The 27,970-nt window shown below is 36.0% G+C and overlaps 1 protein-coding gene across 5 annotated transcripts in view; it reads left to right on the forward strand.

The window, feature by feature from the left end:
* The window catches only part of NSD1 (nuclear receptor binding SET domain protein 1), a 134,729-nt gene that overhangs the window by 89,497 nt on the left and 17,262 nt on the right, over positions 1-27,970 (forward strand). For all 5 annotated transcript variants that reach the window (XM_015598091.2, XM_025040773.1, XM_015598092.2 and 2 more), the window contains 11 exons: positions 1,145-1,269; positions 3,993-4,263; positions 5,492-5,601; positions 10,007-10,082; positions 12,147-12,265; positions 13,214-13,357; positions 15,997-16,120; positions 21,419-21,619; positions 23,144-23,323; positions 25,234-25,390; positions 26,766-26,971. In XM_015598091.2, the coding sequence (XP_015453577.1) occupies positions 1,145-1,269; positions 3,993-4,263; positions 5,492-5,601; positions 10,007-10,082; positions 12,147-12,265; positions 13,214-13,357; positions 15,997-16,120; positions 21,419-21,619; positions 23,144-23,323; positions 25,234-25,390; positions 26,766-26,971 (1,713 nt within the window). The remainder of the gene's footprint in view (positions 1-1,144; positions 1,270-3,992; positions 4,264-5,491; positions 5,602-10,006; positions 10,083-12,146; positions 12,266-13,213; positions 13,358-15,996; positions 16,121-21,418; positions 21,620-23,143; positions 23,324-25,233; positions 25,391-26,765; positions 26,972-27,970) is intronic.

The following is a 27,970-nucleotide window of genomic DNA, read 5'->3' on the forward strand; positions in this document are numbered from 1 at the left end:
TCTTGTTTCGTTAAATTTATTCCTAGGTATTTTATTCTTTTTGTTGCAATTGCAAAAGGAATTATTTTTTCCACTTCTTTTTCTGACACTTCATTATTAGAGTATAGGAAAGCTATGGATTTTTGAACATTGATTTTGTATCCAGAGACTTTACTGTATTTGCTTATTGTTTCTAGTAGTGTTCTTGGGGAGTCTTTAGGGTTTTCTATGTAGAGAATCATGTCATCTGCAAATAGTGACAGTTTGACTTTTTCGTTTCCTATTTGGATGCCTTTTATATCTTTCTTTTGTCTGATTGCACTTGCTGGGACCTCCAATGTTAAATTAAATAACAGTGGCAATAGTGGACAGCCTTGCTCTGTTCCTGATCTTAGAGGAAAGATTTTTAGTTTTTCACCATTAAATATAATGTTGGCTGAGGGTTTGTCATAGATGGCCTTTATTATGTTAAAGTACTTTCCTTCTATACCGATTTTGTTAAGTGTTTTGATCATAAATGGATGCTGTATCTTGTTGAAGGCTTTTCCTGCATCTATTGATATGATACGATTCTTATTTTTTAATTTTTGTGGTGTGTCACATTAATTTATTTGTGTATGTTGAACCATTCCTGTGCCTCTGGGATGAAGCCCACTTGATTGTGGTGTATAATATAATTCCGTATCTTGGTACTTCTTTTTAGAAATATTTGTTTTTTAATGTGAAACTCACTGCAACCAACCATGATAGGAAGTGTGCAGAGTGCTTTTGAAATTCATGTGGTAGTCTGAACACCCATCTAATATTCTGCATATTCCAGACAGATGTTATTTAAAATAATTCAAGAGGTATTTTACGAATTTACTTGATTTAGAATCTGTATTCTAATGTTAGCTTTATCTGTCAATGTAGGACACTAGTTTCAATTTAATCTTTTCTGTAAGATCAGATGGCCTGTCTGAATCTATAGAGCACCAACCTCTCCTCCCCCCACTCCAACTTTTTATATGATAAACCATAGCATTTTTAGTCTCTTGGAGCTTAAGCCAGATGTTTTGAGAGTTTCCCATCTCTGTACCTTTGGGAGTGCAGCGATGTCTGCATGAAAACAGTGGGTTTTCCTCTAACTTTTTAGTTAATGCTGAACTTGTTTCTTCTCTTTTAGCTGTGAGGTCAGAGAAGAAACGCCTTAGGAAGCCAAGCAAGTGGCTTCTGGAATATACTGAAGAATATGATCAGATATTTGCTCCTAAGAAAAAACAGAAGAAAGTACAGGAACAAGTGCACAAGGTATGTTCTAATCTTTTATTAGTCCTTTTAGCATGCTGCAGTTTTACCTTCAATATCATATTTTGTCTTTAAGGGACAATAATTTACTTAACTAAGATCTTTTTCAGTTTTTTACCTCTAGCTTCTGGCACAGTACTTAGCATATGCTAGTTAAACAGGAAGCGTATAAATGAGTCTTTGTACTCTGTGTGTGTGTGTATTTCCCCCTTTGTTTTCAAAGTGTATGGAGCGATATAGGAATATTGTTATGATAAAATGTTTTGTAATGTAGTATGATTCTAATTTTAAAAAAATTATGATACCTTATTTGCTTAATTTTTAAATTCAGCTTCTTTAAATCGAAGTATTTGAAAGTAAATTAGAAACATTTTGACCTTCTACCCCTAAATAACATGCACCTCTATAAAATAGACCATTTTTCTTCATAACTGATTTAATATTATCACATCTAATAAGATCAGTTTAACTAATAACCATTCCATATTCAGATTTCTTCAACTGTCCCCTAACCTTTACGTTTGGTGTATGCAAATCCAGTCTAGGACTACACATTGTATCTTGTTGTTGTATTTTTTTAAAACTTCAAATCCTGAAAAGTCACTTTTTTCATGACCTTATTTATCTAAGCAATGTGAGTAACAGATTTGGATCATCCACTTTCTAATCTTGATGTGTGTGCTTGCTTCCTAATAGGTGTCACTAAGCTTGTTTCTCTATTCTCTATTTCCCTTTGAGAGTTATAACTGATAATCTGATAAAGTTAAACATTTTAAGGTAGATTACATCATAGGTGTTACTGCGCCATATTGCATGATATTAGAAAGTATTTAACATCAGTTGTTCACAGTGGTGACTGATTCCTCTCTTTTAAGCTATGTTTTACCTCTTTTGATCAAGAAGTAGTATGTGAGTAATTACTTTGGCTCAAAGAATGTCCTGTTCCCCATCAGCCATTTCTCTGATGGCTTTTAAAAATATCAATTGAAGATCCTTGCCTACATCAAATTTCATTAGGAATTATAAAATAGACTTAATTTATATTTTATTATTTCTTCTATTTTTATTAGCTGACAGTCTTAACTGAACCCTTTTATTGACCTGAAATACATGAAAGGTGGAATATTTGCTTACTTCTTTCCCTTTTATTTACCAACTTAACATTAGGAGGAGTTCATTATTAGCTGCTTTAATTGGTGACATTAAGGGTTTTTTTCTTTCTTTCTTTTTTTGGATTATCACTATGGCCTTAAATGAATTTTTATAGCATCAGTGTATCTCAATCAACTGCTTTTTCTCCCCTTTTTAAAAAATTAAAAGTAAAATACATAAAGTAGTCCCCTATTTCTGCGGTTTCAGTTACCCATGATCAGAAGATTTAAATGGAAAATTTCAGAAAAAACAATTCATAAATTTTAAATCGGGTGCTGTTCTGAGTAGTGTAATGAAATCTCATGCCATCCTGTTTAGTCTTTTTCGGAATGTGACTGATTTATTTTTTGTCCAGCGTATCCACTCTGTACACGATACTCACCCTTAATCCCTTAGTAGCCCACTTGGTTATCAGATCAGCTGTCGCGGTATTGCATTGCTTGTGTTCACATCACCTTTAATTTATTTAATAATGATTACAAAGTGCAAGAGTAGTGATGCTGGCAGTTCATATATGCCAAAGAGAAGCAGTAAAGTGCTTCCTTTAAGTGAAAAGGTAAAAGTACTCAAGGTGGAAGAAAGTCATGCTGGGGTTACTAAGATCTATGGTAACAATGAATCTTTTATCTTTGAAATTGTAAAGAAGGAAAAAGAAATTCATGTTGCTGTTGCACCTCATGCAGAAGTTATGGCCATGATGCATAATGAGTGCTTAGTTAAGATGGAAAAGGCATCAAATTTGTGGGTGGAAGACATGAACAGAAAATGTGTTCAATTGATGGCAATGTGTTACACCAGAAAGCATTTAGCCTGTACAAAGACTTCAGCAAGGGATCCCCTGAAATGAATGATACAGGCCATTTACTGCAAGTAAGGGAATCAGGAATAGGTTTGGTATTTTATCATCTCACATCATCTCAAGAAGAAGGGTGAGTACAGTACAATAAGATATTTTGAGAGAAACCACATTCACTTAACTTTTATTATAATATATTATAATTATTTTTATTATTAGTTATTGTTAATCTCTTACTATATCTAATTTATAAATTAAACTTTATCATACTTTTATATGTATAGGAAAAAATGGTATATATAGGGTTCAGTATTATCCAGGGTTTCAAGCATCCACTGGGTGTCTTGGATCATAGCCCTCGTTGATAAGGGGTGACTACTGTATAACATAAAATTTATAATTTTAACCATTTTTAAGTGTACAGTTCTGTGGCATTAAGTATATTCACATGATTTTGCAATTGTCAGCACCATTAATCATCTTCAGAACTTTTTCATGGTCTATTTTAAATTTCTATTTGTAAAAACTTCCTATTTACCCCTCCCCCCAACCCCTGACAACCACTATCCTATTTTCTGTCTGTATGAATTTTACTATTCTAAGTACTTCATATAAGTGGAATCGTACAGTATTTATTCCTTAACTATCTTATTCCACTTAGCAAAGTCTTCAGGGTTCAGCATGTGTCACAATTTCATTTTTTTTAAAGTGCATTATTCTTTTTGACACTCAAATTACAACTTTGGCCTATGGATTTTTTTTTATTTCTTGCTCTTAGGTAAGTTCCCGCTGTGAAGAGGAAAACCTTTTAGCACGAAGTCGATCTAATGCTCAAAACAAGCAGGCGGATGAGAATTCTTTGATTTCAACCAAAGAAGAGCCTCCAGTTCTTGAAAGGGAGGCTCCATTTTTGGAAGGGCCCTTGTCTCAGTCAGAACTTGGAGGTGGACATGCTGAGTTGCCACAGCTGACCTTGTCTGTGCCGGTGGCTCTTGAAGTCTCTCCACGGCCTGCCCTTGAGTCTGAGGAACTGCTAGTTAAAACAACAGGTAAGTGAGTGATTGGATATGATTTTCAGTAAGTGAGTGGATATGATTAGAGGAAGCAGGAGATTTTAGTATGTTTTCATGGAAAGCCAGTAGTGTATCTCTATATAATAAACTACCTACTTTCGGCCTGAGAAATGCTGGCAAATAAATGTATTTACTGACCATAAATTGGTGGGACACTGTTAAGACATATTTTTTAAAAATTTTCTCCTGACTCTATTGTTGCCCTTCACTGTATGAATCGACACCAGGATTACAGGGATTTCAGAAAGGGTACTGCATGCAATGGAATAGAATAATAAGCACATGAAACTCATGCTTCCTATACTGGCTGCACTGATCCTTGTGTTACCTGGGAAATTGTTTAACTTCTGAACATATTTCCTTGTGTATAATTTCCTCAGTGTAATTTACCTGACTGACACATAGTAAGAAGCTAAATGCAGATATTTCTTGAAATGAATTAACAATTACTTTTCACTTTGTCATTCTTTGTATCCATGCCACCTAATGAGAGTTGGATCTAAACATACTGTCTCTAATTCATCTTCTGACTACAGAATATTTTAATCAGCCTAGGAAAATTTCGGCTATAATTTTTTATATTCCCAAGAATACCTTGTGATGTTATTTCTTTTAAAAAAAGTATCCCAGTTGTGTTTAATCAAGTAAGGCAGACTCAAAAAGACTTTAAATAGAATGATAAAGATAGTTATAATCTCATTACTTATTATGTGCCCAACTCTGTTATTAGGCTCTTTTATATAATTTTAAGAGCAATACTACAAAGTAAATAAATGTCTTTCATTTATTGAGGAGCAGAACAGAAATTCTAATCCTGGCCCATTTATACCCAGAATTCAGGCTCTACTTCACCTTACTTCTCCTTTTGTCCTTAGAACCAATGAATTTCTATAAAGGCCGTTCTGCCCTTTTGATTTCTCTCTTAGTTCTTTGGTGATTTACACACACACACACACACACACACACACACACACACACACACACACATCCTTATATTAGTTTGTCTCTATTGAGAATTATTTTCTTGTTTTATGTTAACTAACAATTTGGAGTAAATCCCTATGCTGTCCTTCCTCATAAGATGATGAGAAAAACATAAAAAAAAAAATACAGTGATTCATTTTTGTGTGGTATATAGATTTTTTTAAAATTAGCTTGTGCCCAGTTTCTAAATAATCTAATGAGAAGATAACGTGTGTTTCAGGAAATTATGAAAGTAAACGTCAGAGAAAACCAACTAAGAAACTTCTTGAATCAAATGATTTAGACCCTGGATTTATGCCCAAGAAAGGGGATCTTGGCTTTTCTAAAAAGGTATGTTATTTTAGTCAATTCAAACGATGCACAAAAACAAAGAAATTACAGAATGCCATCATATACTTGGTCAGTCTGAGAGATCTTGTATTAAGGGCTGTTTTGCATTTTTGTGGACATGCAGATCATTTGGTTTTAGGTTTCTTTCAAATGAAAATGAAAAATCACTTTTACGATGGAGTAAAGTTTGTGTTTGTTATAATTTATTTTCTGGGCTCAAAACCTGTTACCTGATGTCTACTTCACTTCTGTTTCTACAAGCCACTGACTGACTCATATCTCATTGCCCTGTCTGTATAATACCTCAGAAAAGACCTAGCTCATCTATAATCCAGGCAGAAACATTTAAACTTAAATTTTTGAGTTTGCAGAGTTGGTTTTCATTATCCAAGGAAGGCATCATTAAATAGTAGATGGAAATAGAAAATTGTTTTTTAATTCTATAATGGATAACAGCTGAATATTGATTCCTTAGGAAAACATCTCATCTCATGTATGAGGAGTAACTTAGGGTAAATGTTAGAATTTCAATTGTAGGATGCATAGATTTCCTATTAAAAATTTTTTTTCTTTAAAGAAAAATGCAAATTGTAATCAAATCACAAATAATTCATCAAGTTTTTGGACTTCTTTCCTTAGCTGTAGCAAACTCCTATTTTTTAATCCTACATTAAAGGCCTCTAGGTTTTGTTTTGTTAGATATTCACTCCTCTGGATTAGAGTGTAAATGTAAATTTTAATTTATTTGTGTTTGGATTCCTTGTTTTAAAAACAGCATTATATCCTTTAATTCTGTTCTTCTCAAAGCAGTCTAATGACGTGGACTTTTCAATTATTCTTAGGCTCACCTCCTGCCTTCTGAACTTTCTCTGCAGTTTTTATACCCTAGTAAGGCTATGATAATCTCCTTCTGCAGTTCCTTCTCTCCTGGCTTTGTCTTATTCAAATCTTAGCCATTTTGCAAGATTGTTGGAAGAGGTAGAAGGGAAGGGCCAGGGAAACTGGAATTCAGTTGAATATTTTGAGCATGGAAGTGACATTGGCAATCAGATAATAAATTTAGTAGTATCATACAAGGTGAGTCATGGAAGGCTGTTGCGTTACTGTTAGAGGTGAGGTAATAACAAATTTCAAAGAAAGTAAGAATTTGGGCCAGTTGAATGATTCTCCCCAAGTTTATTGAGATATAATATACATAAGTGAATGACTTAAAGGAATAAAATGAATCTTCAATGGTTTTGAGACTTGGTTACTTAAAAAATAGTGTTAATTTGTATAATCTTGCTCTGTCAAATGTAGTTTTTTTTCCTAATCTAAAATGTAGAGGCTTGTCCTGTTTGAGGGTTAATTTTTTTCCTGAAGGGATAAAAAGCATGATTTAGTTTATATACTTAATTTATGTAGGCAAATGTATCCCAGAACTCTTTTTTTTTTTTTTTAACTGAGGTATTATTTACACCAATAAAATACATAGATCTTAATTGTTCTGTGTGATGGCTCTAGACCAGCGGTCTAGAATCTAATGCCTGATGATCTGAGGGCCGATGCTAGAGCAGGGAGTGGCTACAAATACAGATGAAGCTTTGCTGGCTTACCCACTGCTCGCTTCCTGCTGTGCAGCCCGGTTCCTTACAGGAACTGGCCACAGACTGGTACCAGTCCACAGTCTGGGGGTTTGGAACCTCTGCTCTAGACAGTTGTGTATATCATGTAAGTACCTCCCAAACTATAGGTATGCTTTATATCCATCACCCCTGAAAGTTCTCTTGGTCTTTTTTCACTCAGTTACCCATTCTCATCTTTTCCACAGGCAGTGCTTTCTTACTTTTGTCACTGTAGATTAGTTTTGCTTGTTCTCAAATGTCATATATATTGTTTTTGTTAATCTGGCTTCTTTTATTCAACATGTATTTTTGAGATCCATCCACGGAATGCTAGTCAGTTCATTCCCTTTTATTGCTAAGTGTATTCCAAGTACAATTTGCTTTATTCTTTTTCCTGTTGATATGCATTTGAAGTTTTTCATGTTTGGGCTATTCATCATAAAGCTGATAAAGCTGATGAAAATATTCTCTCTGAGTCTTTTCATGGACAAATATTTTCATTTCTCTTGGTATAAATACTTAGGAGTGGGATGCTGGCTCATGCATGTTTACCTTTTAAATAAGCTGCTATACATTTCTCTAAAGTTGTTGTACAACTTCACACTCCTGCCAGCAGTCTGTGAGAGTTCTATCTTCTCAACATCTTTACTAGCATTTAGTTTGTCAGTTAGTTTATATCAAGTCATTCTGGTGGAATGACTCAATGAAATGATATGTAACTATGGTTTTTATTTGTATTTCTCTAATGATTAATGATGTTGAGCACCTTAGTATGTGCCATTCCTGTTTTTTTTTTGAAAGTGACTCTTCAAGCATACTTAAATTTTTGGTTGAGCTATTTGTCTTTTTTATGGTTGCTTTTTAGGAGTACTTTTTATATTTGAGATATAAGTCCTTTGTCAGGTACGTGTACTGTAAATATTTTTTCCCGTTCTGAGGCTTGCCTGTTCTCTTTGTTGTCTTTCATGAGAAGAAATTTTTAATGTCTTTTTTTATGATTAATGCTTTGCTGTATTTATTTCAAGAATTCTTTGCCTACCCCAAGGACAGATGTTCTTGTGTTTCCTTTTAAGAGTTTTATTCTGGATTTTATTTAAGGATTAGATATAATTAATAGCTCTCTGTTAAATTTTAGCTTTTTTGGTAGGGAATTGGGCACTACAACTAAAGAAAACCAGGATTATTGGTGATGGCTAGAACCAGACACACTGGAGAGAGCGACCTTTTTTTCTGTTTTAGGAGTCCATCCTGCTATCTGACTTGGTCAGCTTCATAGTTAGGGTCCTAGTTACTTTGAGGCAAATTTTGTCATCAATTAAAGCTGTGATTCAATTCCATTTTGGGACTACACCATGGACTACCCTGTCTGTAGATGGATCAGTCAGTGGGTTGGAGGAAGAGAGATTATCTGTCGAGGTGATGGTATAAAGTAAAGAAAGTTACTGGGCCACAGGCTTGTTAAGAACTAGGCCGCACAGCAGGAGTTGAGCAGTGAGCAAGCAAGCAAAGCTTCACCTGTATTTGCAGCTTCTCCCCAGCGCTAGCATCACCGCCTCACTCCACCTCAGATCATCAGGCATTAGATTCTCATAGGAACACCAGTCCCTGGTGCCAAAACGGCTGGGGACCACTGCTGTTGTAAGGCATTTAAACAAGAGTTCCGGGGTATTTTTCATTCTAAGAACAGATAGATTTTTATTCATATAGTATGTGTTTTTGGTGCTGTTATATCCATTTTAACTTAAAAATAAGTTGATGAAGTTGGAAATTAGAATATTTCCTGCATTGTTCTCTGAACATAGGTTTAGGAACATTTTAATTATTTTTGCTCTACAACTTTTAGGTAAGTTAAACAGTGAACTATAAATTTGTTACCTAAATAATATAGATGGTAGTTTTTAAATTATACAAATTATTTGTCTCCTGGTCTTTGGTTCCATTTCATTGGATACCTAACATTTGTTCCTTCTATTTATTTGACTTGGTTAGATTTTGGTCTACATTGGCCATGAGGGGAGTTGTATTCTTATGATTTATTAATGTATATAGTGAGCATTTGGAAATTCATAACTGTATTTTATCTTGTTTTGATCTGAAATTTTGGGAACTTTATAACAAGAATAGCATCTATTATATTGACTTTTTGTAGCCACTGAATTTTGTTTTACAGTTATGGATATTTTTGTGGGAAAAGACATTTTCTTTGAATGGAACTAATTCATATGAGCATTAGTAGTACAGAAATAAAATGCATTGGGAATTACTCTCGATATCTTTAAGTGTTTTTTTTTTTTTTTAATTTTAATGTTGCTTCAATTTATATTAATTAGAAAGACACTCCATGATTCAGATTTTTTTATTATTTAGAATTCATCAAGTAGATAAGTCCGTATAAAATCTAATAGCTATAAATGCAATTTTAAGAAGGTAGATTTTAAATACAGGGTGGTGAGGAATAGAACTGAGATGAGTCTTTGGGTATATACCCTTTCTCTTTCTCTTCCTACTTTGGTCAGAGCTGCATTTCTGTATCTGCTTTATATATTGGAAGTCTCTGGGTAAGCTTTTATTTTTTTAAATTAATATGTGGTGAGTCTTTTGGAGCATTTTTTAAAAATCTGATGTCTTTTCCTATGAAGTTTCTGTTGAACCGTTAACTGTTATCATGCTGTTCTTTTGGTTGTCAAAAAACAGCCAGGATTCTGTGTCTTTGGCAATAGACAGTTCAGCTTTTAGCATATAGCGTAAAGGGTTTATTTTCTATTTCTCTGTAAACCATGTTGCATTTTACTTATTTGTAGTGTTATGAAACTGGTCACTTGGAGAATGGCATTACTGAATCATGTGCTGTATCTCATTCTAAAGCATTTGGTGGAGGTGAGTATTTGTGAAATTTAAGAAATGTAATGCAAAATAAGTGTGAAGCACCTTGTCAGTTAACTAGAAAAATTGTTAACATATGTAAGCAAGGCTAGTGGGTTGCAAATTCTAAGACTTGTTTGCCCAAAGTAATGCTTCCTGAAACTTTGTGAGACACTAGAAAATCATATCATCGTTTTCAGCTTTTATGATGAAATAAGTTAAATGGAATTAGAATTATATTAGAGTATGGAAATGATAGGAACAATACAGAAAAATCAGCTACTTAATTTTCTTTTTAGAGAATTCTCCAGAGTATGGAGATTCTGAGTTGAGAGGGAAATTACAAATCATCTAAGCCAGTCTTTCACAAAGAGTTTTAGGTTCTTTTATCACATCTATGACCTTTGGTCAGTGATTATATGTTTGAAAAAGAGAGTTTACCTATGAGCCTAGTCCATTGTGGTTGCTTCTTAAGGGCTTGGAAATCTTTAAGATCAAATTGGAAGCTGGCCCCTAGAACTTTTACTTGGCAATGATTTTGGTTCAGCCCACATGAGAAATGGGTAGCCCTTCCTTCATTCAATAATGGATATACTAATCATAATTTGAGCATTTACTCTACCAGGTCCTTTGTATAGAACTGTTACCGCTAATCCATCTAAGGAATTACAGAGGGTTAAGATTTATCCATATTATCTCTATTTTATAGAAGAAACATGAACATGAATGAGGTGGCAGTATTGGGGAACTAAATCCAGACTTGACCAAATTCATTACCACACTACTGTCTTGCCATTCATCCTAGATTTTCTCTGTGCCAATTCTTTTTACTAATTTTTTATCTGCCAGTGCCATTTGCTTACTGTCATTCCTGAGATATTAGCCCAGATTTGAGCCCACTGTATCAGATGTGATCAGCCAGCAAAGGGTGTCACGGGTTGATTATATTTCATGTGGTCCAAAATGCATATTTTTAAAAATGTGACCCATGATTATTAAGTTTTCTAGCAAGTAAGTCTAGCAGTATATTAGCTTATTTTAACCTTGTGCACAATTATAATTCCTTAGGTTCATTAATTTGCTTTGCGTGCTTAAAAAGAACTTTTGGAATAATATCAGCTCTTACTCTATACTTTCGTACTCTATACTTTTTTACAAAAGTTTTTTGTAAAACCTACAGCCTGCACTTTGTCTTTTGTATATTTTATCTAAATATTTCAACTTATGAGAACTTTGAACCTTTATTCTGAAGTTATAACAACTCTTCCTTTAGACTTGGGCTGTCAGCAGCTTTGATAGCAGAGCCTCTCCATCTCCGTCAGATAGTTTAAGAGCACCAGGCAGTTTTCCAAAGTTCAGTCTTCATGTTGATACTTAGCCGGATTTTCTTAGAAAATTTTATGAAATATTTCTTTAGATTCCTCTTGACGTTTCTGTAGCAAAGAGTTGAAATATGTATAATAGAAAAATAAGAAACTGGAAATTCATATTCTAAATATGCCATATTAGACCATGCATTCATTTTATATTGTTGGATGTTCAGGGTTGTACCACTGCATAAATATTTTTTAAGCTATTAAATGTATTGGGGAAGGTCTTTTTCCCCTTCCTGTAAGCCAAATCTTATAGATTTCGGCTTTGGATGTTCTTAAATTATATAGTAATATAGTTTACTGTCTTTTTGGAGGCCAGGTTTTAGTATCTTTGTCTGACTAGTAAATGCATTTTTCTCCCCATCTATAGGATATTAAAGACCTTTGAGGAACTAAAAATTCTTTTATTTCAACCATGTAAAATGAAATTGGTTTAATAACCTACCTATACATTTACTGTTTAATCTGTATGAGGCATAATTTCTACATATGTAGCTATTTCCCCAACTAGTTATATAGTCATGGGTAAGTCTCTTACTCTCTGCCTGTTTTCCTCATCTACAAAGTTGGAGAATTAAATGAGTCTTACAGTTAGTTTTTACTCTAACATTCTGAATGTCTGTGAGATTCTTTTAGTTGAGGATAGGAGTTCTTGGACATGTGTGTGAATGATTAGCCAGTAGATAACATATGTTTCCTGTCATAGGCACTGCCAAGATATTTGATAAACCAAGAAAGCGAAAACGACAAAGGCATGCTACAGCCAAGGTGCATTGTAAAAAAGTGAGAAATGAAGACTCATCAAAAGAAACTCCAGGCTCAGAGGTATTACTCAGTTCCTCATCTTTTGACCTTCCAAAGTAAAGCTACTTTTTATGGCAGAGGCCACATCCCTTTTTCCCTTGAGACTACTTAAGAATAGTATTCTAATGAAACTGCTAATGGCTATAAGGAATCCTGGAGACAAAGGAGAGCCTGATCCTAGTAAAAATTAATCAGGTCACATATGGCTTCTGTGGGTATGACCTTTTTAAAAGATCACACCCTATGTTCTAGGTATCAGAAGAAATATATAACTGTTTCATCATGAAAGTAAACTTTTCCTAAAAACCAAAGAGCACAATATCAAGTAACCATATGATCCAAATGAATTGGATATTGCCCTTTAGAAAAATTAAGACCGCTGCAATTACGGGGAACACTCATTTGCTTTTTTCTTGAGACCAACTGCTTAATTTTACAATAATGTTTGTAAACATCAGCTCTTAGGAAATGGACAGATTTAAAACCATTTCCTTGCAGAGCATCAGTGTAGTCATTGATGCTATCTCTGGCTTTTCCAACTCAGGTTAAAAGAGAATTAGAACAAATCAGGCCAGCATTACACATTATGATAAAGAGTGTTTCTTTCCAGGACAATTTGAATAGAATGCCCAAAAGGGGCATTATTTAGAAAACACTGATCTTGGAAGGACAAATAAGTAATCAAATAAACTTAAGAATGTTTTCTCTCCCTTAGTGAAACCTTAAAATGGAACAGCTCAAAAAGTTCCAGTGGAACAGCCTCAGAGCAGTTAGTGGCAGGGCATGAGGCGCCCACTACCCGCCCAATCACAGCAGGGTTAGAACTAACATTGCATGCAGTCCGCCCGCGTGATTGGCTGAACATCTGTAAGTGCTTAATGGCTAGACAAATAGCAGCCCAGAGGGAGGGGGTCAGATGGAGGAGACATCAATAATGCAGATGTGGGACATTATTTTTTTCTCTGCAAGGGAGAACTGATGACGCATAGGACGGCTGCTAGCCCCAAGGAGACTGTTGAAGAGGGTGTAGAAAACGACCACGGGATGCCAGTGTCTAAAAAACTGCAGGGTGAACGAGGCGGAGGAGCTGCGCTCAAGGAGAATGTTTGTCAGGTAGAAAATGTTACCCACTTGCATTTTGATTGCATGCTTATCTTTTAAGAGAAGCCCCCTCCATTTCTTGATGGTCCCATCATGGTTAGAATAATAATTTTCTTGGATGATTCCAGTGGAGTCCCTTCGCTTTATTTATGGATCTTACTGTTCTCCCTCCCCACAAAAAGAAGATGAGAAATATTTAGTATTGGCGAGCCACTGGCCCTTGTTAACTATGAGTAGGTATCCTGAAGCAGGTCTGAGATGGGAGAGGTGAGCCTGTGGTTGTTCAGTCAAGATCATTTTCCTGTCCCTCTTATGATGTGATTGGGTTTCTAAGGAATTTTTCAAGGGTAATTTCTGCTTCGAGATTTTTTTTTTCCTTTTTTGGCTTTAAAGTAGTAACTTTAGAGAACCTACTACCTATATTTTTCTATTTAATAAACATTTATACAGTGTTTATTGTGTGTCAGGTGTTCCAATCACTTTATAAATGTTACATGTCATATTCATAACAATCTCATAACATAGATTTCCATTATTTTTCTATCTTATAGATGAGGAAACAGGCACAGAGATGTTAAATAATGAAGCCAGGACTTAAATCCAGGCAATCTGGGTTTAGAGTCTTAACTAAACCACTATGTTATGTTGCCTTTCTGTGAAGTGTGACTCTGCTTTATTAAGAGCCTTTATGTGACTTGGGAGTAGAGTCAATTAAATGGATGATTTGGTTATGTTCTCTTTTTATGGTTTTTATTTACCTTTGTAAATTCTTAAAACCTGGCATATAAAAGGTTGAAGACCGTTTTTGTTTCCTAACTGGAACAACAACTAAAAAAAAAAATAAAATTAACTCAGGCCTAGAATATATTATGGCCAAAATAATTTCAACTCAGTTTCTTTGTCTATTGATTTTCACTATTATATGTACATTATTTGTGTGTGTGTGTGTGTGTGTGTGTGTGTGTGTGTGTGTGTGTAAGGTAAGTATAATGTACATATATATCCAAGAAGGTTGATCATATTTAAAACAGCTCCCAAACGAAGTGTTAGTCCTCAGAGACTATTGTGCCCACAAAGATTGTCAACAAAAAAATGAATAAAATATGGTGACCTAATCTGTGGTCCTGGCTTGTTTAGCTCAGTCTTTATTTAAATCTGTCGCCCTTGTAAAATTTATTAATAGTGCCTCTTTTCACTCTCAAATGTCTCAGTTTGAAAGATGGTCATCCTAATTAAAGGGTTAGTCTATACATTTGGTTAATTTGAAAAATATATTTTCCATATATACTATAATTGAAGTTTTTCTGTTTCAGTGATGGTGAATATTTTTGTACATTAAAGCTAATGTTACTAGCACTTTGAATATACAAAACCAAATATACAACATTTATGGCATTTGTCAGTTTTTGTGTGTGAATAGTGGATAATGTGAGAGTCAGACATGTGAGACTAGCTCAGACTACAGATTGATTAAAATCATGGGGATCCTCTCTTAATCTCTGGATGCCTCTGGCCTTTTTTGCCCAAAGTTCTCCTACTCATTTGTTTAAGCTTTGATGTTAAATGGCCCAGACCTGTTCTATTTCTTTGGGTCCTTGAAGATACTAGATTTACCTAGCCACCTTTCCTCTTTCCTGTCTTACATAAAAAGAGTTGTTTTTTCCTTCAATTTTTGGTGTTTTTCTGCCAATCACTGTGGGGAAACAAGTCAAGACATTAGAGAGATGAAAACTAACAGATGTTGGGAATTTGCAGGATTTTCATAAATCTTAAAATGTTTTTAAAGTGACAGATTTAGATCCTTATTTCCTAAGGTCTTTTCTTAAATGACAAGTGACACCCTATCTTAGATGAGATTGTCTCAGAAAGGTGATCTCTCTGAGATGGTTCGTATCTCAAGGACTGTTTGAACCATGATTGATGCCCTTTTAGAACAATTGTGACCCAAGGCCAGCTAGCCAGTATCTCTTGCTTGAACCATTTCAGTAATCTTCCTTGCTTCTAGTCTCACCTTTCTGTTCTTAAACTCATCTTCTATGTAGCAGCCAGAGGGATCTATTTATAAATGAATACCTGATTTTAGCCTTCCCTTGGTAAACTCTCTAACGGTACACCTTTGTAATGCCAATAAAATCGGGAACTCTGTACCAAAGGCCACATAATCAGGCCTTTGCCTTTTTTGTAGCTCATCTTCTACCACTTCTAACTTTTGTTCACTTTAGTCCACTTTAGTCTCAGACAGGCCATGCTTTTTTCTGTTAATGGACTTTCTGTATTTGCTGCCTTCCTGATTCTCCCTTCACATCACGAGGCTGACTTATCATTCAGAGCCAGTCTGGGAGGCCATTTCCAATAACCTAGTCCAAAGTATCTATTTAAATTCTTTACCTAATGCTTATCATTGTCTGATATCTTTCCAGTTTCAGTTTTTACTTGTATTTTCTATCCTTAGAATATAAGAACCATGAGAGCCAGGGACCTTGTGGGTGCCTGGCACAGAGACGATAGTAGTTAAATATTGGCTGAATGATTGGCACAATTTCTTGTTTCTGGCAAAACTGTTTATTAATCTTTGCCTTCATGAGGGCCTTCTGCTTGAGATTTTAAAAAACCTTTTTCTGTAGACACATCTATTTTCTTTCTCTTAACAGAACTGTGAGAAACTGGGTGAGCTGCTGTTATGTGAGGCTCAGTGCTGTGGAGCTTTCCATCTCGAGTGCCTTGGATTAAATGAGATGCCCAGAGGAAAATTTATCTGCAATGAATGTCGCACAGGTAAAGTTAAATATGGAATGGTTTTCTTCCAAAGAAAATTTGAGTTTTAAGTTTTTCAGGAAAACACATTTATAGGAGGCACTGTTGCAGTACTGGGCTAGTTGCTACAGACACACAGACGGGTGCTGTGCTTGCTCTCAGAGAAGCATACCACATGAGTAGTGAACGCCCAGTATAGCATAATATTAGCACAGGTGTTGTAGTACATCTGAAGTGCCCTGTGAAAAAGATGAGCCAGCACCCCTGAGGGAGACAGCTGAATTTAGCTTTAGGAGAGAAATAGAAATTGTGGTGGAATTGGGAAGGAGAGGTCCCGTAATGAAAGTATAGAATGTTTGAGGACTAGGAAACATAGATCAGTGTATTTAGAGTTTACGATATTTTAGGGAAGAGGCACTGGTTAGTGATAAGGAGGGCTTCTAGGTACTGGTGATGGTTTATATTTCTTGATATGAGTGGTGATTACAGAAATGTGTTCATTTCATGATTATTCATGAATCATACACTTAGGATGTTTGTACTTTCCTGTGTGTATATCATACGTCAATAGAACTGTTTACCAAAAAAAGAATGTGATATTTTGGGAGAGTTATAACACAGATTGGGTCAGAAATGAGAAACGGTCAGATAAGACCAGCCTGTAAAGCACTTAATAAACTGTGCTAAGGAGATTGTTCTTTTCTCAGCATTATATGTGGATATTACAGCATTTAAGTAATGAAGAAATGAAGGCTGAAGGTATAGATCTTATGTTCATACGTCATTAAAACTGGGTGTGGATGATGTTGCCTGCCCCCCACAAAAAGCATCTGTAAAGTGAGAAGAGGGCCAGTGTTAGTACCTGGGGATACCCACTTAAAGGGGCTACTGGAGGGTGAGGAGACGCTTGTCAAAGAATGTCTGCGAAGCTGTGAGAGTGGAGTGTCATTAGCAGGGGCAGATGTGGCAAAGAGACAGGACAAAGAGGTGCTGGAGTGAATAGAGGCTATTATATTTGGCAATGAGAAAATGGTTGATTTTTTTGCCAGAGGGTGCCACACTAAACCAACTGAGGGTGAATGGGTATCCATATATACTATTTCTTAGAGAAGCGTGATTTCAATGGAAAAGGGTAGTAGCCGAAGGAAGGATATTATAGGGTCAAAAGGAAGAACATCTTGAATGTTTGTAGGACGTAGAACGAATGTTTGTAGTAAGAACTGTGTAGGAAAAAAACTTAACAGGATCCGAGGGAATAATTAATTGGTGGAGTGCAGTCTCAGGCAGGAAGGGATAATCTCGAGGAGATGAAAAGGTGAAATGGAAATGTTCCATGGACTTGGGAGGCAAAAGGAGGAAGCTGAAGAAGTTTTTCTTGGCTTGATGAGAGTGATGGGAAAAGGTGTTTTTAACTTGAAGAGCGTTAGGTTTAGAGTAGCTTCTTTGGGATATGAGATAGAAATAACTCATGTCTGTAAATAGATGACCAAGTCAGATTGAGTTCTTTGATCTTTCTGCTGCCACTGTTATCAATGTGGGAACAAAAGCTGGAAAACAAGGTGGGCTTGTTTTGCCTTTTGCACAATTGGGCTTTTGATCATTATGGGGGATAGTACCATCCACCCTGTAAATGAAATTTAGAAAAAAAATTTTATGTATGTGCATCTCTCTATTACCCTAATGTTGGAAAGATCTTACTTTTTGTGCCAGTGACCCAGTTTTGCTAGTCTTATTTTTATTTTGATGTGATAGTCTCTGGACAAGTTATCTAAGGCAAAGCTTTTTTTTTTTTTAATGTGTAAAAGTAAAATATATTGAACTTGCAGAGACACAAGTGAAGAAATATTGTTACTTTTTTTTTTTTTTAATCCTGAATGTAGAGGGAAGTGTTAGGTGACTTTTTGACAGTCTCGATGTGGCTGCTTCTTTATAACCTTGGTAAGAGGACTTCCATTCAGCTGGTCTTAAGACATTTTTTCAGGCTGATTATTCTATAATTTAGTTGTATGTTTAATGTAGTCATGGAAGGAGGCAAGCACAGCATTTTACGTACCCTACCATCTTATCTTGCCTGGACTCCCAAAGCTATTTTTAAAAGATAGGCTTTACTGAAGTATCAGTTATCTACTATAAAATGTACCCAGTTAAATGTTTGTTTTGATAAAATTTGTACACCCATGTAACCACAACCACAAGGAAGACTTGAACATTTCTGTCACTCCAGAAAGTCCCCGGTTAATCCTTACACATCTCATCCACCCCCACCCCCACCCCCTTCCCCAGTTTCAGGCAAATGATGATCTGCTTTTACATTAGATTTATTCTTTTTTAGCGTTTCGTATAAGTGGAATCAAAGTGTATGTCGTCTTTTTTTAGTCTGGCTCAGCATAATGTTTTTTGAGACTCATCTATTTGATGTGTGTTTCAGTAGTTTTTTTCTCTTTCTTAAAACAATTTTATTGAGATATAATTATAGTATAATAAATTGCACAAAGTGTAGTTTGATAAGTTCTGGGTGGGTGGGTGTGTGTGTGTGTGTGTGTATACACACTTGTGAAACCATCGTTCTGCATAGTTATTTTGAGATTCAGCAACATTGTTCCAGGTATCGAGAGTTCATTCCTTATTATTGTTGAGTAGTAGTCCATTATATAGATGTACCCCAGTTTGTTTATCCATTCATCTATTGATGGACATCCGGGTTGATCTCAGGTTGGGCTATTTCAGATAAAGCTGCTGCAAACATTCAGTTCTTTGTATGGATACATTGTCTTTTCTCTTGTGTGAATACCTGAGAGTAGAATGGCTGCATCATATGGTAGGTGTATGTTTAACTTTTAAAACATCCAAATTATTTTCCAAAGTGTTTGTACCATTTATGTTTCCTTCGGCAGTGTATGAGAGTTTCTGCTTTTCCACATCTTCATCAAGATGTGGTATTGTCGGTCTTTTTAATTTTAGCCATTCTTACAGATACGCAGTGGTATCTGATTGTGGTTTTAATATACATCTCCCTGATGACAAATGATATTGTGCATTTCATGTGCTTATTTGCCATCTTCTTCGGTAAGGTGTCTGTTCATATCTTTTTTTTTTCCCTTTTTTTTGGGTAGGGGTCTGTTTCCATTTTTTTTTTTTTTTTTTTTTTTTAATTGGATTATTTTCTTGCTTGCTGAGTTTTAAGAGTTCTTTATGTATATTCTGGATACAAGTCTCTTATCAGATATGTACTTTGCAGATCATTCCCCCAATCTGTAGCATGTTGTTTAATCTTTTGAAGAGCAGAAGTGTTTAATTCTGATAAAGTCCAATTGGTCAATTCGTTTTGGTGTCGTATCTAAGACATCTTGTTTAACCCAGTGGTCACAAAGTTTTCTTTGTTTTCTTCTGAAATTTTTATAGTTTTAGGTGTCACATTTACGCCTATGATCTCTTTTTAATTAATTTTTGTATGTGATGTGAGGTAAAGAGAGGGTAGGAAATTTTACCCTAGATTTAGTAAATAGAATAAAGTAAGAAAAAGGGAGTCATTTCTTTATGCTGTTTTCCTACAGTAGGGTACCCACACCATATTTATTAATATTGGTAGCCAGTTATTCAGCATCAGGCATAGTTTACTTCTTTCTAATTCACATTTAAAATTTTCGCTAAAATTATTATTAGTTGGGTGATCTCACTATTTATAGATGAGGTGTGTTGCTTTAATGAGCTCCTGTTTTCCAGCAAGTGCCATTGGCAGGATTCACATTCAGGTCTCTCAAGCTTGGGTTCTTTGACTAACATTGTATTGCTTCTCAGAGAGAGGGAGAGAGAGTTTAAGGAAAAGTTTTCCTTAAACTTTTTATCATGGAAATCTTTAGACATATACAAAAGTAGAACAGTATAACAGTTTTTATACATTAATCACTTAGCTTCCGTATTTATCAACTTTCTTTCTGAGTCATTTTACCTATTTATTTCCAAAGGTCTTTCTAACATTTCCAACTTAAAAAAAAAAAATTCCATGTGTAGCAAAATTGTACAGTAACTCCTATTTGTCATCTACTCAGTTCCGTAGTCAAATTTTCCCACTTGTCTCAAAAATGTCTTTTTTTACAGTGTTTTGAATCAAGATCCAGATAAGATTCCTGTTTTGTATTTTTCAAAATGTCTCTTAAATTTCTCTTAATCGACAACAGTACTATCCCCCTTACCTTATTTTTTTAATGTCGTTTATTTGTTGAGGCAACGGTCATTTGTTCTGCCCAGTTTTCCACATTCTAAATTTGGTTGATTGCATCCTTAAGCTGTCTCTATGACGTTAGTCTCTATCTTCCTTATTTTCCTAGAAACTTGTAGTGAGATCTAGAGGCTGGGTTAGTTTCAGGTCAGTTTTCTTTTGGTAGAGTGATATGTACTTCCTACTACATCATGTCAGCAAGCATGTATTGTCAGAGTTTCCCACTTAGTGATGTTAAGATTGTTCAGTGAGTTCATGTTGTCAGCGTGGTCAGTCTATTATAAAGTTCTTTACTGTGATATTGTGATTTATTATAAGAAATACATATTTTGTTTTCTATGTAGTTTCTGGCACAGAGCTCCTGAAACCCTTGGAATTTCCTAAGTGACAAAAGTGATAAAGATCTCCTTTATATGTTTGTGTTATGTTAATGAAGTGACTTTTGGACCCTTCTGAAAATGGGGGCTGGTTACCTGTAGGGTTGGAACTTTTTAAGTTTCGAATCCCAGCTCCTGTGACCTCAAGTGAGGAGAAAGGGGCAGCAGCTTGAATCAGTCCCCAGTCATGCCAATATAATGAAGCCTCAATCGAAACCCAAAAGAATGGGCTTCAGACAGCTTCTAGGTTGGTGAACACGAGTTTCTGGGGGATTGGCTTTCTTGGAAAGGACATGGAAGCTCTGAGCCCTTTACCTTGCCCTGTTCCTGAATTATATAACCTTTTGTAATCAACTGGTCATCTAGTAAGTAACATGTTTCTCTGAGTTCTGCGAGCCGCTCTAGCAAACGAATCAAACCCAAGAAGGAGATTGTGGGAATCTGTTTTATGTCCAGTTGATCAGTACAGGTGACAACCTGGACATGCATTTGACCGGGTGGGGGATGGCGGGGCAGATAAGACAGTCTTGTAGGGCTGAGCCCTTAACCTGTGGGATCTGATGTTACAGCCAGATGGTGTTAGAGAATTGCTTGGTGGTGTAGGAACACACCCTACACTCCTATGTTTGGTGCATAATTATATACTCACTAACTTTTCATCTAATGGTTTAGCACTGGGTGAATTCTTCAGTTGGTATTAATTTGCTATCTTCTCTTTCCCAGGAATCCATACCTGTTTTGTATGTAAACAGAGTGGGGAAGATGTTAAAAGGTGCCTTCTGCCCTTGTGTGGAAAGTTTTACCATGAAGAATGTGTCCAGAAGTATCCGCCCACTGTCATGCAGAACAAGGGCTTCCGCTGCTCCCTCCACATCTGCATAACGTGCCATGCTGCTAATCCGGCCAGTGTTTCTGCGTCTAAAGGTATGGGTTTCTCCCGTGGGCCAATCTTATTCTAATATGTCAGTTTTAATAGCAGTGGGTATCTCCTTGTGCAATCTGGCATGTCTCTGTGACCTCTCTACCTTTATGTGAGAAAAGAGAATAATGGACTAGTTAAGTAGTCACCGCATTGAATTCTATGGAGCTCTAATGTTATATGGTACTTTTAAATATTTGGATTTTATGTGAGATGTTAGTTTGAAAAAGTATTCTGATGCATGTCTTTCTCCCTTTACCCCATTAGACCAAAGTGTATTTTCCTTCCATGTGCTCTTTATATCTGTGGTTGTCAAATGTGATATTCAGATATGCATGTAGGTCTGAACTGAGGTGTTTTTTGTTTTGTGTTGATTTTTTTTAATGGAAACTCCTGTTCTGAACTCTGTTTTCTGCTTCATAGTTAGATTGAGAGCTGAGGTTTCTCAAACTGTCTGGGTATAGATAGGTGAACTCAAATTTTTAAATCTGTTCCCATTAGGAAAACAATAATTTCTTTCTGTTCAATAATGGTGGGTTTCTTACTGATTTTCCTAAAAGCTAAATAAAATAAATATGTGTCTCTATTGTTAAATACTGTGTGTCCAAAGAGCCCCCACTTCATCCATAGGGGATTGAACAGGAAGACTTAGCATTGTAGACTTTTCTTTTAATTAGTCTTTTAATCAGATTGGCAGTACCTTTTGTAAGTTGATTTCCAGGCCCTGTATATCAAGGGTCCCCATCCCCTGGGCTGCAGATTGGTACCAGTCCATGGCCTGTTAGGAACTGGGCTGCATAGCAGGAGGTGAGTGGCAGGCCAAGCCAGCAAAGTTTCATCTGTATTTGTAACTGTTCCCCAACGCTAGCATCACTGCCTCAGATCCACCCCAGATCATCAGGCATTAGATTCACATAGGCACACTGGTCCCTGGTGCCAAAAAGGTTGGGGACCGCTGTTTGTAGATCTCTTCAGTCTTGAGTAATTTGCTTGATCCAAATTTCAGTTTAACCATGAGCTACTTTCCCCTTTTCAGTTGTAGATTGCATTTAGGTGGTTTGGCAGTGTTTTTAAGTTGAAGTATGTTAGAGCATTTATTTCATCTGGGCAGGGGTAGAGGGCTTTATTCACCTGAAAAGCTTTAAGAATCACAGAGTAGCAGACAACAAAAGCAAGCATTAGTGTTCCTCCTAGCTGGCCTTTTATTCTGATTGTGCACATCTCTATCACCATCCCCACCCTTAGCCCCCTTCCTAGGAGTCAGGGCAGGGGTTTGAATAGGGCTTTACTTTATGGTGCAGTCTCACTTACAGTTGTGGGATCTGACTCCTCGTGGCGACATATCACATTGCTCCCACCTGAACTTTTCACAGTGAATTGGGTATTTAAGATCCCTTCCCTAAGTAGTGCTTCATTCTATTTGTGACATTTTCTCAGTGCTAGCAAATAGACTTGAATAACTCATATATTTTTATGTTTAATCTATTTTTCTTTTGCTCCCCTGGTTTTCCTGCTTCTCATATTTTTAGGTCGTCTGATGCGCTGTGTCCGCTGCCCTGTGGCATACCATGCCAACGACTTTTGTCTGGCTGCTGGGTCAAAGATCCTTGCGTCTAATAGTATCATATGCCCTAATCACTTTACACCTAGACGAGGCTGCCGAAATCATGAGCATGTTAATGTTAGCTGGTGTTTTGTATGCTCAGAAGGTAAGACATGGCTTCCTGATGGATGAATAGTCTAAAAAGATTAATACAAAATTTGAACTGCAACAAAAAGTTTTCTTCACATTGCCGCTACAAGAAATATTGAGAAGTGATATCCCAAATTAATGATAACATAGCAGAACTTTCAAACTTGGTTTAGTTTCCCAGTAGGAAGAGGATTTATTTTTATTTTGAATAATGATTTGATTTTTATAAAAATGTTAAACAGTTGAAGTAGTAAAGAAAAAGAGAAGACAGAGGAAACAAAATCACTCTTGGAAAATGGGGGATTGCTGTCAGATGGTATAAATTTCCAGTTATAAAATGAAGAGGTTTGGGGATGTAATATACAGCAAGGTGACTGTAGTTAACAATACCGTGTTGTATATTTGAAAGTTGCTAAGAGAGTAGACCTTAAAAGTTCTCACCACCACCACCACCACCACCACCACCACCACAAAAAAAAAAAAAAGTAACTGTGATATATTGGATGTCTTACCTAATCTTATTGTAGTAGTCATTTCATAGTATATATCAGTCAGGTCATTATGTTGTATACTTTAAACTTATACAGTATTACATGTAAACTAATCTCAAAGCTGATTAGAGAAAAGAAGAAAAAAATAAACTGGTAGGTAAAACATGTAAAACAATAGATAGATAGATAGCTCGCCCGCCCTCCCGCCAGCCCAAAATCACCCAAAGTTCCACCATCAGAAAAAAACGTTGCATAACATTAAATGATACCACTCCAGAGAGCTGTGCATATAAACAGATGGAAGTGATAGATAACTGGAGGGTGAAACTTGGAGTTACATGCTTGAGTCTAGCATATTTAAAGCATGCTTATTTCTGGCATAAGATAAATAAGGCATTTATTGTATACCTTAAATATGAATCCTTTTTACCTGAAATTATTATCTGCAACCATAAGGATTTCAGATTCATATGTGTAAGTTGAGTCACTTTGAGTGAAAATCTTTAAGAAGTGAAAATTCATTATTAATGCAGTATATATAATAAATCTGGTGTCTGAAAACTTGGTTGGGGGGGGCTGGCTTAAATCTAACTAAAATTTAGGCAACATACCCTATCACTATCTGTGATTTTTGTCACCAGTGAAAATTACAGATATTGCACTTGTAGATGTCTTAAAATATCATCTGCAGTCATTACTACTGCTAGATACTATTTATGCATTACAAAGGAACGCATATAATGTAATCTCTTGTTCTAACATTTTGAGCAGTGTCTTTTTTATCTTGTATATTCCATTTATGCATTTTTAGATGTTATTCTGAAAGGGGCCACAGGTACTAAGAGAGTGCAAACCATTAAAAAACAAGTAATTTAAAAAGAGGGAAGGAACTGACCTTCTGGAGACTGCTTATATGTCAGACACTACTAGGCAATTTATTTACTTGTTTATTCCTCAAACAGATGTGCTTGTTCATTGTAGAAAACAACTTACCATTGATGGAATTATCTCGGCAAGAAAAGTGAATTCTCCAAGAGCTCAAATCTAACATTAGTTAAAGCTTGTGTTCTTTATACTCTGGTCATTGGTGTCATAGATACTCCCTTTATTTAGAGTGTTAACCTTTTAGTGAAGTAGAAGAAATGTATATATGTGTGTGTATACATACTACATGACTTGTAGAGGTTTGCCCTAACCTAATTTTGTCAGTTAGATCTCATGTTTATTGCTGCGAATCTAACAAACCTGCAGGGATGTGGTTCAGGAATATTGGAAAGAGAACACTTGCAGGAAAGTCTTCCTAAATAACTAATTAAATTACTAGGCCCTTGGCCGAGAGGTAAATAATTGGTTAGGAGGTAAGCAAAAGGTGTTTCAACTGTATCTTTACATGCAGCCTTGTGATTCTGAGTGGCAGATTTTTTTATTCTTGTAGGAGGCAGCCTTCTGTGCTGTGATTCTTGTCCTGCTGCTTTTCATCGAGAATGCCTGAACATTGATATCCCTGAAGGAAATTGGTATTGCAATGACTGTAAGGCAGGCAAAAAGCCACATTATAGGGAAATTGTCTGGGTAAAAGTTGGGCGATACAGGTGAGTAAGCATGGAAGCTGGCACTGATTTCATTTACCATCCTCTTTCTTGAGATCTCTTTATATACAGTGTTAAACTTTTTAAAAAATGATCTCCCTGGTAAAGCAAGGCCCGCCTCTCCCCAATTAATTTTCCATTATAAAAGAAAAACTCACTTTTTTTGCAATCATAAGAATAAATACAGATTATCTGTGGAAAATTTCATTAATGAAAATTAACCCATAAGCTTACAAGCAGAGAAGATATATTGCTAACATTTTGGCGTATTTACTTACAGACACACCAATATACACATCCTCAAGTAATTGGCTTTATAGTTTATACTCAGTTTTGTGTCTTGCTTTTTATCTTAAAATTATTTTTATTGATCATGGAATGTACAAAAGAATATTAAAATGTGCACAATTTTAAAGATTAGCAAAAGGAATGCCTGTGTATGTACCTCCCAGTTAAATGGCGCATTACTGATTGATCCTTTTGAAAGTCTCCTTCCATTCCCCTATCTGAATTCCCCACCCCCAAAGGTAACTACCACTGTACTGCATTTTGTGTTTTTTATTCCTTTGCCTTACTATATAGGTTTACAGTATGTATAATGCTTTGTTCTGCATGTTTTAGACCTTTGTATAAGGCTCCTTGTTGCTATATTTTCCTGCAACTTGCTTTTTTCATTCATTTATTCTCTCAAGCTTTATTATGGTTAGCACAGAGCTCTAGTTCATACACTTTAGTCATACGGTCTAGTGTACTTTAGCCATCGACTCTCTTGTCTGGGCCGTGAACATTCTGTAATTGTTTCTTGGTATACGTGTGCAGGGGCTTCTCTAAGGCATTTTCAGGATAGAAGAGCAGGGAAAGACTTGCCAGTTTTAATATCTAAGGCCAAATTGTCTTCCTAAGGTGGGCGTATCAATTTATGTATTGGGGGGGGGGCATTTCATGGTGTCATTTTTCTGTTCCCCGATAATTATTGAAAGTTTCCTTTTTAAAGCCCAGATTGTATTTCATTATATAGTGTGCCATAGTATTGAGCATTTAGGTTTTCATTTTTGTAGATAGTACTTCAGTGAATATTAGTCATAAGATTTTGTTTATATTTCTAATTATTTCCTTTTATAGATTCCTTGAAGTAGAATAACTGAGTCTAAGGGAGTATGTTTGTGTATGCAAGCCATGTGCATGAGGATGAGTGTTCTCAGGCTTTCAGCACATACTACTTGTTTGTTCTCTAGTAAGATTGTAAGAATGTTCAAGGTCAGACTTTAATGTGGATAGACAGACATTGCTATTTCTTATTCCTGTCCTAAAAGTAGGTTATTTTCCTAGTGCCTTGCAGTCTTCTTGAGTTTTTCATCTTTGTTTTCACCTTTCCCAGGTGGTGGCCAGCTGAGATCTGCCATCCTCGAGCTGTACCTTCCAACATTGATAAGATGAGACATGATGTGGGCGAGTTTCCTGTGCTCTTCTTTGGGTCTAATGACTATCTGTGGACTCACCAGGCCCGAGTCTGTCCCTACATGGAGGGGGACGTGAGCAGCAAGGATAAGATGGGCAAAGGAGTAGATGGGACATATAAAAAAGGTAACTGTATCCTTTTTGTTTCTCATACCAACACAGACCTCTGTTGCCTGAGCTTCTGCTCTGTGTTAGAATTCACACAGATTCCATTAGCAGCTGTGTACTACCCTCTGGGAGTGTATGTGGCTGCAGCTACAGGATTTTGCAGGGAAATTTACCCACATAACTCACTGTTTTTGAGCCTAACCTTTACTTAACTGGAATTTCCTTTAGGGAGGTTTTTTTGTCTCATCAGTTCAATTTTCACATCTCATCAAGTACTGGAGCTTTGGAATTATTTTATAGAAGAAACATTGTAGTTTGCCAGGCAAGGAACACAACCTCTGGCAGAGCCATATTTGTTCCAAGGAGAGTTTTTTTTCTTGTTTGTTTAGTTTGCTAAGAAGAAATAAAATTCATCAAAAATTATAGAGCAGTAAAAGATAGTGAAAATCAAAGTTTCAATATTCTGAATCAAAAGAAATTTTTATAAGCCGGCCTACCAGTGAAGGAGTGGGGACATTTGGGGCCAGGAGAGGTCACTTTTCTCTTACTACATAATGAGTGAAGGTTGCTCTGAGAATTCAATGAGATAATTAAAAAACTAACCTGCAGGGCACATAGTTGGTATCCTATCAATGGTAGCTACCTTCTTCCATTAGCTGTCTTTTGAAAGACAATACAGGTATCTCTTGTTGTTTGAATATATTCAGATATTTATATATAAGATTTTGTCTGTGTGGTGAGATGAAGAGGATCCTAAGGTGAAACTTCCTGGACAGGGAATGAGAATGATGTTCATAGGGAAGAAACTTAACAGAGGTTCTGTTTGCTTCAAGTTATTTCAGTGGGTCTTCACTTCTCTTGTTGGCCATGTGGTTTCTCTGTAGACATGGGCTGTCAGTACTAATACCATAGGAGATTGGGTCTTGAGTCGTTAGTCTCAAATGATAAGGGACCAAGTAACGAACATTTTTGCCCGCACAGAGCTGGTCACCACCAAGTCCGGGAGAGAAGGTAGAG

The sequence above is a fragment of the Pteropus alecto genome, unplaced genomic scaffold (assembly GCF_000325575.1).
Source record: "Pteropus alecto unplaced genomic scaffold, ASM32557v1 scaffold78, whole genome shotgun sequence".
Lineage (NCBI taxonomy): Eukaryota > Metazoa > Chordata > Mammalia > Chiroptera > Pteropodidae > Pteropus > Pteropus alecto.